Below are 11,231 nucleotides of genomic sequence, written 5' to 3' on the forward strand. Positions count from 1 at the left end.
TCCAGAACTTATTTTTCCTTTTCTAAATGGTCTTCAAATGTTCTCACACCTTTGCTGCTGCACCATGATCTGTCAAGCTCTTAATAACTATTCCATTAACTGTGTCTTCTTCACTAATGGCAATTCCCAATCCTCCTTGATCCTGGGGGAAAAGAAAAAAAAATGTAAAAAAGAAAGAAAAATGCAGATAATCATATCTTGCATTTATGTAAATTCAAGAATGTGAGAACACATTCTCTGAAGACCAGAGAAGTTCAATGACACAACAGAAATTTGGGATTTCACAGTGCTTCTACCTTTCTTGTTGTAAGGTATTTTCTTTTTGAAATAGCAAAATTTTCCAACCTTTAACAACATATCACCTACCTATATACATCCAAAATACTTCTAAATTCAAATCCATTTACTCAGAATCCTACATTAACTGTGACTCAATTGGTACTTCATAAATAGGAGGAATGTGCACAATATTTGGAAATAGTAGACTGAAGTAAATAGAATTTCATGACATTGCTTAAATATGCTCCTTGAAACCACAGAAGAAGTGGAAAATATAGACGATGGAAAAACATATGCTTTTACAGAGGATGGAAAAACGCATGCTCTTTCTTTAAAATTAGGAAATGGTTGTGGCAGAATGAAATTTCTCTGGAGTTTTTACCTAGTAATAAGTCATCTAGATCTATAACACCTAGTCCAGGTTAACAAGGAGAGAGGGTATATGCCTGCCAAGGCTGCAAACTAATGAACAGTCCTAAAGTCTAAGCACTTCATCCGCTGGATACAACTGTCACTCCCATGCCAATAAGCAGCAGCAGCAATTTTCCTAGACTCTTCTGGCAGGTTCGTAATGACAGAACACCTGGCCATTTTCTCTGAAATGCATGATTTCTGTTTCCATGTACATGTTGGTTTGGTGGATTCCATGCTCCTAATCTGCTAATTAATACACCTGAAACAATTTAGGTAATTATTTTACTTGAAGCAGCATCAAGCAGCTGCTAAACCATTAGAAAAATGTGGGCATATGTCACCATATGAAACCAGTCCTGGTTATATGTGGCCCACCCTCTCTCACTACACAGTACCCAGTCTTCCGTTGCAGTCAGAATTTCTGATTCAGCTGAAGATGTACAGGAGGGCAGCACAGGGATATTGATAAGCTGGAAGAGCTGATCCCTAGAAATATCTATTTTGACTTTGACTTAAAGGGACAGAGAGTACCTGCCTTAAGAGTGACACCATTGCATAACAACAAGCTGATAGACATAAAKGTGGTGGATATATTTTCAAAATACCTTAGGGAGTTCCATGTGCTGAATATTTTTATATGAACTGAAGTCAGCAAAAGTGTTGGTATTYGTAGCACTGAGATCAGTCTGACAGAGAAAGAAAACATAATTGTGAGCAACTATTTTCACAATTAGAATAGCTTTTACATTGAAGTAGTGCACAAACAGTCAAAGCGAGTCTGATCCCTTTGAACTGACACAATCCTCTTCATGGGAATAGTAGCTACTGTTTAGTTTACTTGAGCATAAGGTAAAACAGAATCATGAAAACAGCTGTACTATTTTTTTTCTCCTTTCTCTTTCATTTTCATGTTTAGCTTAATACATGGGGCATTATTAACAATAATGTTGAAAACTACCTCAAAGGAGAAAAATAAAAAATGTAGTTTACCTCTTGGTTTTGAAGTGTACAAGGTGTAGTCTCTACTGACTTCCCAGGGCAAACAGCCATTTGATTTACTGCATCTTTATTTCTACAAGAGACATAGACAGAKAATGTGATACAGCAACACCATATTTCTTCAAGAAAGTATAAGCCTAGTTATTTTTTTTCTGCTTTATTTCTGACAGCCACAACAAAAGTATCAGAAGAAATAATATAGGATACATTTAACAGTCAGTAAGGACCATACTAAAAAGCACATCAGGCACAACTGACTTAAGAAAATCACAGAAACACACAGAAATACTCTTGTGCAAGAACTTCAGCAAATTAAAAGTAAATATTTTTAGCAAAATCTTAAAATAAAACTTACCTGATAAAGATTATTTTTACTCTAGATGGTGCACACTTGATTATTGATGAAGCATTCTGGTGAGTCCTTCCAAAGAGTATTTGACCATTTATCTATTTAAAAAAAAATAGCAATTATGTCTCAGAATATTTTAATTCCCTTAAACTAACGTATAAGCCTACAAAGACACACTATTATTCTAATTCACTTGCTAAAACAGTATTTTAAACACTGTATCAAAATTCTGGGATATATYGTGTCCTGCTTTTACTCCCTCTCAGACAAACACTGCCACACTGCTGAAAATGTCCTTCTCTGGGTTACACAGGATTGACTTGGTACATCATCTATTTCCACATGTCATTGATCACCTCGTGATGGGTATAGGGATAAAGCAGAGTCATGGGAAACTCTACCAATAACAACTGAATTGCCTATACCCAGTGACAAGATTTCTATTACTCGCTGAATCTCAACTCTGAGACAGTCACAGAAGAATCGGAGAGCTGGTTCAGTTTAGTTATAATCTAAAGATTCAACCCTACAATCAATGTCTTCATTTGACAGAGGAGACTTGCTAAAACTGTTTGATGCTCATGTGATTCACATGTAATTGCAGATATTAATGTTTGTAGAATTAAGCCATAATTCACTCACATTGGAGATATTAATGTGAGTTTGCAGAATCACAGCATGATTTACAATTTATTAATTATATTTTTTTTTGGCAAATGCAAAGGTGTAGTGCAGAAATCCACWCCAAGAATGGGGAAATAATTTGGAAATTGCAGCTTTCTCCTAATTGGAGGAAAAAATTGCAACAGAGAACACRGAAATACTACTAGCAGATGCACAGAAGTAGCTATCAGGGAGGTTGGTAAGACCAATACAAAAATCAAGAGTGGGCTGAACTTAAGAGCAATCCCTAAACTCCGATGCAGACTGTGTCTATCATGACTTGCTATAAGGATGCTTGGACCTTTCAATCACATGAAAGGTCACAATCCAGATGCAGGAGTTCTTCTGTCGTTCACCCATGCTCATGAAGGACCACAATTAGGAAAAGCAGGTGGAAAAGCTGGACATGGCCCAGCACCACTGATGGGACTTGGGAATACAACAGGCAAGCTCAGACTCTTCCTCCTTGAATAATGCTTAGGTCAAGACRTCTTAGCATCATCTTGCACAGTTACAGTATGGACGGTAAGCAAGGGATTATTTCAAAGATGGCTCAGGTCATATGCGTTTCAGTTGGTTCTGTGAGTTCTGCTGAGGATACTCAGCATCCACTACATTATGGCTCTTGGAAAAGGGCATTAAAACTGATAGTCTTCTAGTAGGTAATTCTGGGCTCTGTAACTTGCAAGTTTCTCTGTGCAGCTGACAAATTCTTCAGCTTTTCTACCAGTCTGCACTTGCCAGCCTATTAGACTGCTCTCCAGGGTTTTCCTCATGCTTTGTGATATCTCACTGTACTATCTCCCTGTGCATCCTTGCAAACCTCTAAATACGGTTTTGAAGTTAGATGGAGTATCCGTGTGTGTTATATGCTACCTACTGCTCTGGAGAGAGTGGGAAGAGTTACAGCAAAGAATGTATTTGCAAACATCGTAAGTGAACTGAGGCAATTAAAAAGCAAACAAACAAAAAGGCACCTCATACTCATATACACTGAAAGAATGTTAGACTTGCATTGCACTGCCAGATCTTTTCATGGTAGCATGAGAACAGCCCAAATGCGTCATACAGAGCCTGTGATACAAGTGATTCTGCTCCTGATCTCCCCTTTTTATGTGCAAAGCGTGTATATGTATGGCAAGTGTATACAGTATATGGTACACAGTGTAATTATATTTTGCATTATCACACCTCTGGTAGAGCTATAGTTATAGTCTATAACCAGCTATAGTTATATAGCTATTTTACACAACTAGTGAATGATGAATACGAATAACCCACTATAGTGATACAGTTATATACTGCACAGTTATACAGTTATGGTCTGTAGCACTCCTCAGGTGATGGACAGAGGAGCTTCAGTGTTTTCCATGATCCACAGTGCATTTCCCCTTCTATCAACAATACAAAAGTAGTAGTCTCCACCCATTCTTAGCCATTTTAAATCAATGCGTACACATACAGATACACACATATATATATTATAAAAAAAAAAAAAAAAAAAAAAAAAGCTGCAGCTATTTGACACACACGAGAATGAAATCTTGCTAATACAGTGATTTCTGGTTGCATTACTTCTGGATTTAAAGGTCATATAGTTCACTGAAGAACATAATATACTGCGCCAAGAATCTTCTTCTATATCTGTTGCAAATCAGTATTTCTGGGTTTCAGGACGAACTGCAAAAACTCACCTCTAGTAACTCATCAGCAATCTGTAATCTGCCGTCTTTGCCAGCTGCTCCATTTGGATCAATTCCCACTATAAAGACACTCATCCTGGATCTGTCTTTGTTGCCAGCGAGACTGAGTCCCAGACCTGTCCTTCCTTTTTCCAGCTCAATCATGTGTAGCTCGCCAGGTAGATTTCCATAGCGCTGCATGATCTTTTCTAAATGTAAGAGTGTGGGCAGCAGAGATTGGATTCACATTAGAAAGTTTCCCAAGTCACTTGGAGAGCTAAGGTCAGCCTTAGAATGAAACTACTTAATGACAGAATCACAAACTAGGTGAGAATTTTTTCAGTATACAGAACACTTTCTTTTCAGCTAAGCTTTAGGTGATTTATAATAGTATGTCACTTCAGCACTGGAAAATATTTAAGCTTCTCTTAAAAAAAAGGGAAAAAATGACTTTATATTAAAGAACAATATAGCCACTGCAATGGCATTTTTAGATAGGAGTGATCCCAGACCACTGAGGAACACAAAGATAAACAGTGTGTTCATCAAGAGCAAATTAATCTAGTATTTCACTGTGTGCATCTCACCAAGCACAACCAAACACTGACAGCAACACAACATCCAAGCCATGAAAAAMATATGAAAACAAAGTAGTTCAAAGTAGACAACTCCATATCTTCTGCTATAATGCTATTCCAATGTTGAATATTTCAAAAAATGTAACAAAAGATAAACTTACTCCAACTGTAACCAAACTCGTCCTCTTTCTCCACATCCTCTGGGACTTTGCTGGGAGATGACTGTGCAACATCACAGCTCATTCCTGAAAATGCTGAAGGAGGGGGCAGAGGCAAGTTACAAAATGAAGTCTTTTCCAGCTCCGAATCTGACTGACTGGATGCCTGTGGAGAATAAGAAAAATGCAGTGGCTAAGCACAGGCAGATTCTGTGTACAAATTAGTATACAAAAATGTCAAAATGGCAATGACTATGGATTTGAAATTTATATAACAAGCAACAGGATTTCTAAGTGAAAAACACAGCACAGAAAGGCTGCAAGAGATCAAAAATGGAAACAAACTCTAGGCAAGGCAAAAGACAATTTCACTCCAAAATATACTGTGAAGCAAAAAGAACTGACAATGAAAGCCCAATTCAGCAAAGTTTTATGTGCCATTTACATATCATAAAAAGTCACATATGAAGGCTCAAGTAATTTTTATTATCATATTTACAGAAGAATTTCATTTTACTTTTAAAAAACAGCGAATGTAATTTCTTCCTGTGAGATACTTTGGAAGCCATGTAGAAGGAAAGGGAAAAACAAAAGAACAATAAATTTTAAAAACTCCTTCAGTCAAGTAAAAGTACTAACTGAAAGAAAATTTAAATATAAAACAAAAGAGATAATTGAAAAAAACAACAACAGTAATCATATGTTTTCAGTCTTGTTTATTAGTTTTCTATAAGCTGTGTAGGGCAGATCAAATAAATATACAGATTCATTCATAAAGGACAAAAATACTTTTGGTTTTGATATGTGTGATTTATTCATGTTCACAAAAAGCCAAATATAACAAATATGAATACTGCAACATTATGGTTGCCTCCACTTGGGACAGTTTCACTGAGGAATACGGGACCATGACTTGGAACAAAGATTTGAAAAAATATCATTGATTTGTATTATTTTGCCTTGCTCAGCACTATAAACAACAGTAAACATACAGGCGAGAATCTCATGCCTGAATAACTTCATTCTGAAACTTATGCATGCGCAAGAGAATTTGGCACCTGGCAAATCAACTGTTGATGTAAACTACATGAAACTTGGGTGAAAAACAGAAACTTTTTTTAAGGACTAGGATTTTCAGGTTTCTAGCTGCTTTATCATCATTTCAGTYTTCAGTACCTCAGCGTAAGTCTGAACACAGCACCTCAGAGGGCATCTCTGGGAGCCRGAAAACACTGTGACCGTTTCGTTTCTGAAGACAACAGTGAAGTGGCTAACAGCATGCACCCTGTAGGGCTTCCAAGTTGGGCTGCATGTCAGTGTAGCTTCCAAGTGAAGGTTTTGAGAGAACCAGAAATTCAGCAATAAAGTCATACTGAGATTTAAGAAAGTTTCCTTCTGTCAGGGGAAATAACCTTTGGGGCATACCTTCATTCTCGGTATGCCCCAAAGAATCAAAGAAAATGCAAATATCCTATTTCAGTTCCTGCTTTTGGACGGAAAAGATTTTTCTCATTCAAAATTTTCCTCTAGGAACTTCAATGAGAAGTCCATAAATGTAAAAATCTAAGGGAAGTGTAAAAACGACACCCAAGGCAATGGCTTAAATTAGAAATGCCATGTTAAGTGCCATATGAATTTTTGTATTGTTGTCTCAACTTTGTCAGTCTGTGCTTCAAATCTCTGGGTCACAGCACTCCATTTAGATTCCTTATATGAGTTAATTTGCACATAGAAATTATTTTACAGTTCATAAAATATGTTCATAGTTATAGAGTGTATTTTACATAAACCTCAATTGAAACAGCTGAATTATAGCAAAAATATTTTTGCCCATCCGAATCTGAATAGGATGGAAATGCAGTTCAAAATGCCTTTTYGCTATCAAAATCTCAGGTACCCAACAAGGAGGAATGTCAGACCACCACCTCAAAGAGGTGAGAAAAAGAGAGGAAATTTTAAGCGTGCATYGATTTACCAGATTGCTTCCTAGAGGTTTAACTCAGAGCACAAAATGCAAAGAAGAAAAATGAGRAAATAAATCAGGGGTCTAGATTAACAGAACTTACAGTAGTGCATGTGTTTTGAATTCAAAATCAATATATTACTCAAATTTCTATATGGATTTCTATAAGGTGTGGACATATAGCTACAATCTGAGAGACAATCCTTTATGAATTGTGGCCGGCAAAATTTCACTGATGGAAAAAAATGCTTCCTTCTACATCTCTGCACAAACACACATAAACCTGCATGTTTGATGTTTAAAGAAATGCTGCAAGGAAAGTAAAGGCAAGGCTCTTTTCTGAGAAGTATAAAAAGAGCAACACTGCACAAGTCAGACATCTGGGACCATGTTCTGCATCCAGAAGTCGGTCTGTGACGCCTGCGCTTCCCGCAGCAGCGGTCAGCTCCTCCTGTTTACACACACATAAGACTTTTCCTCTCTGAATCGGGCCATGTGCAGAAAAACACCATTTCAACTACACCATTTCAACTCATCAAACACTTCCAACGTGCCATGACATAATATTCCATATTATGTCATTAAAAACGCAAAGCATCAGMCAGCACATGAACTGATTTGGCTGCCAGGGTCACTCTGATTACAGACAAGGAAATAGTTAAAAATGGTAGCGAGTTTGCAGTACTTCCACTTTCAGCACAGGAGGGACATTTTGGGGAAGGAGCAGTATTTTGGAAGTCATCACACACCATTTACAAGCACACAGCACACACAGGGTATGACTCACTCACTGGAACCAAGACAAACCTTGAATGGTGTGGGAGCAAAAGGGTTAGTTGGGGAACAACGGAAGGTAACCCTAATTGGATTCGATACCTCCTACAGTAACAGAAAACAGCAATCCATATATTACAGCACCTTTGGCAATATATAATATTATAATATTATTAGTGAAGAACAACTTAATTTAAATCATATTCATTTTACTAATTTCATTTATTCAAGGAATTATTAAGAACTGTGATTCAGTGAAATATCTTCATGTATGTATATAAATCTTAGTCCACTCCTGCAGAAGMAGTGGGAGAGAAGGCAATGGGCCATTCTCATATGAATTTTTAAGTAACATAATTATGGAGAAACTATAAAAAGCATTAGATTGTCTGTATACATATATGAAATGTTTCCCAGAAATATTTTTGAAAATATAGGAAATAAGTCATCATTTTTATTACACTTTATGTTACCCTTTTACGTTACTTCCTTTCCTCAGAACTGTAAAAAATATGGATAAGAATTCAAAAGCATATATACAACTACGCAGCACATGTCATAAATGTTCTTTATACATTTGAGACATCCGACATAATGCAACATAGGAAAAACGAGAGAGGGCACAATCACTCCAAAGATGTACAAGCAGCTAGAAGCTTTGGTATTCAGTCAGAAATGCATGCATATAAGAATTCAGCCTTTGTTCATAATTGCATCAGAGGTCAATTTCTCAATATGAATAACATGCAGTAAGCACTAACCACACACATAAAAAAATTAATCTAACATTTTTTTCAGATTTCCAAAGACATCAGCATCCTGTTCATGGGGCATCAAAAGAAGCATGGGGAAAATAGTTGCATCATAAAATGAAAACTGTCAATTTTTTTTTTTTTTCCTTCCCATGCAAAATAAGAGAGATCACAGCTGGAAAGTCCTAACCAAATAAAAAGAAAATAAACACACAGCAGCGAAACATCTCACACTGATGAGAGATCATTTACGCTCAGGTGGATATTTTAACAGATATCACAGGGACTGATTTTGTAATTGGGCAAATTACTCCTTTAATAGTTCTGATTAGTTCAGACTGAGTGCACATGATTAATGTAGCTGGAATTTTTACCTTCTTCAAAACTTTTCTATGCTGGTACATGATCTGTGTCATTTAAACTCACTACACAGACTTTTCATCCTCATCAGCAGAGCATTTTATCCAAATTTGGTTTAAAAAAAAAAAAAAAGAAAAAAGAAAGCACAGAGAGATACAAATTGCGAAGAAGCACATGCTTGGTGAGTCAAAAGCAGACAGTCTGTCGTCATCAAACCTTGTTAGTGTTGAACTGAGAAGCATCAGCAAATGGGTTAGTGCTGCTGAAGACAGCTGGCCTGCAGAAAAGATTGCTCTGCAGGAAAGCCAGGGAGGGGCTCTAAAAGGAAAACATAATAGAAACCAAGCAAAAACTTCAGATTAAACTTCTGTGACTCATGAAACAAACCATACTTCTTTTGCAGTCTGTGTTAAACATAAAGATCGCTGCACGCACTTTGCTACAGACATGGGAACACGGTCAAAAGTGCATTTGCTCTGTGCCTCTAGAGCAGAGCAAAGTACTGGCCTTCATTCCTGTCCTAGCCCAACAACCATAAAGTCTGGAATTCAATAGTGTGAAAGACAGAAAATTTAACTGCTGTGATATTTGCAAAATTCTGTCAGTGTATCTTAACACGTGGAAGCCTCTGAAACCTTTTTATTAAGAACTACAAAAYTGTGTAGTTACAGAATAAACCTAACTCAGTGATAATGCAACACAAAGCATGTGTACATATTTTAAAGTTTTATTAAACTCTCTGGTCCTTAGGAAGTACAAAGTACTTAATATTATTGTGTTATTTTAACATCAAAAGTGTTGTAGTATTTAGAAAAAGAAAAAAGATTTAATTTGAACTTTCATTTTCCTTATGTACTTTTTGTAATGCACTCTGTTTTAGGATCAGATTTCTTTTGAACAAACTTGTTTACCTGCAAGTGAGATAAAAGAATTCTGATATTGTATAGTAAGTTGGAAAGGCTGTCAAAAGAATGGTTAAAAATAATTTCTATAAAGGGTGTGCCCTTCTGGCTATTGTCTGAATATTTCATTGTTCTTTGCTGTAATGTCTCTTAGTGCTGTTGGAATAAGCATAATAAGGGGAAAKGAATGAAAAAGGCTAGCTACATTAAGTAATACATTTAGAGATATATGTTGCTGTTTACGTTTTTCTAAAAAAAAATCCTGAAAATAATAGTTCTGGCAAATTTCMAAAATAATAAATAAAAAAAGTTATTATTTAATTTGATAACTATGTTCTACAGCATCTTAAGTACTGAGGAACTAAAGCTGTAGAGCTATAGAGTTGTTCAAGAGCAAGATTTCTTCACTGATAAGTCACTCAAAGGCCAAAGGCAACAGGCAAAGTCTTCCCTACACAAGATTTTCTACTTACGCATGCAATTCACATTTGACGTCTTGTATAAAGACAGTCTTGGGAGAAGTAATTTATAAGTAAAATGATCCTATTACACTTTAACCACCACATTTGCCATCTGCATAAAATTTTAAACTGTATYTTGATAAAATGTTATGCAAATAGAAAAAGCATCACAAGCATTTTGCATATAAACAGTGAAGTCCTAGTAAAAGAGAAAACAGCTCAGTCCACAGTAGTTCAAAATCTTTTATCTTTTGATATGATAGCATAGCATGTAAGAGACAACTGATAGCTCAAATTTCTACCCATGTGACCACATTGTATTAATTTGGACATCATAAACTACAGAGCACTTCAGTCCACCAAGACAGGTATGATTTATTCAGTATGCATGAAGCATGTTTTCTTGCACAAACTAAGACAAGCAAAACAAAGACTAAAATAAAGTGTTTTTTTTTCTTATGATCTTTGTAAAGTCAAAAGTAAAGGTTTATTATTATTATTATTAATGTTGTATTTTCACAGATGCATTCAGGATGTTCAGGTACCAGAAGCAAGCAAGTATTTTGCAAAGCATAATGCTGTAGCTCTACAGATTGTCTGACACCATAACCCCAGTGGCAAATTCATTCTTACTTATAAATAAACAGGGCAGCATCAGAACGAAACACAGCTTTGCTGGTTAACTGCTTGCAAGTCAGAACTACTGAACTAGTTTATCATGACAACACAGCCCATATGCAACATCTTGGCCATTATGCTGTATGCTGAGGCCCACTTTACCTACAGGAGCCTGAATAGAGTGGAAAAGGACAGAAGAAAAAGAGCAGAGAAGAAGGGAGGGAGGGGGAAAGAAGGGAGGGAGGGGGAAAGAAGGGAGGGAGGGGGAAAGAAGGGAGG

At 36.4% G+C, this 11,231-nt stretch overlaps 1 protein-coding gene across 1 annotated transcript in view; it reads right to left on the reverse strand.

Moving 5' to 3' along the window:
* Positions 1-11,231, reverse strand: part of MPDZ (multiple PDZ domain crumbs cell polarity complex component) — an 82,568-nt gene that overhangs the window by 15,403 nt on the left and 55,934 nt on the right. The window contains exons 28-34 of the mRNA XM_026052730.1: positions 9,188-9,289; positions 5,126-5,288; positions 4,399-4,595; positions 2,048-2,139; positions 1,684-1,765; positions 1,299-1,379; positions 50-142 (exon numbers count right to left, since the gene is read on the reverse strand). Of these exons, the coding sequence (XP_025908515.1) occupies positions 50-142; positions 1,299-1,379; positions 1,684-1,765; positions 2,048-2,139; positions 4,399-4,595; positions 5,126-5,288; positions 9,188-9,289 (810 nt within the window). The remainder of the gene's footprint in view (positions 1-49; positions 143-1,298; positions 1,380-1,683; positions 1,766-2,047; positions 2,140-4,398; positions 4,596-5,125; positions 5,289-9,187; positions 9,290-11,231) is intronic.

The sequence above is a fragment of the Nothoprocta perdicaria genome, unplaced genomic scaffold, assembly GCF_003342845.1.
Source record: "Nothoprocta perdicaria isolate Ctin4 unplaced genomic scaffold, notPer1 scaffold_90, whole genome shotgun sequence".
Taxonomy (NCBI): Eukaryota; Metazoa; Chordata; class Aves; order Tinamiformes; family Tinamidae; genus Nothoprocta; species Nothoprocta perdicaria.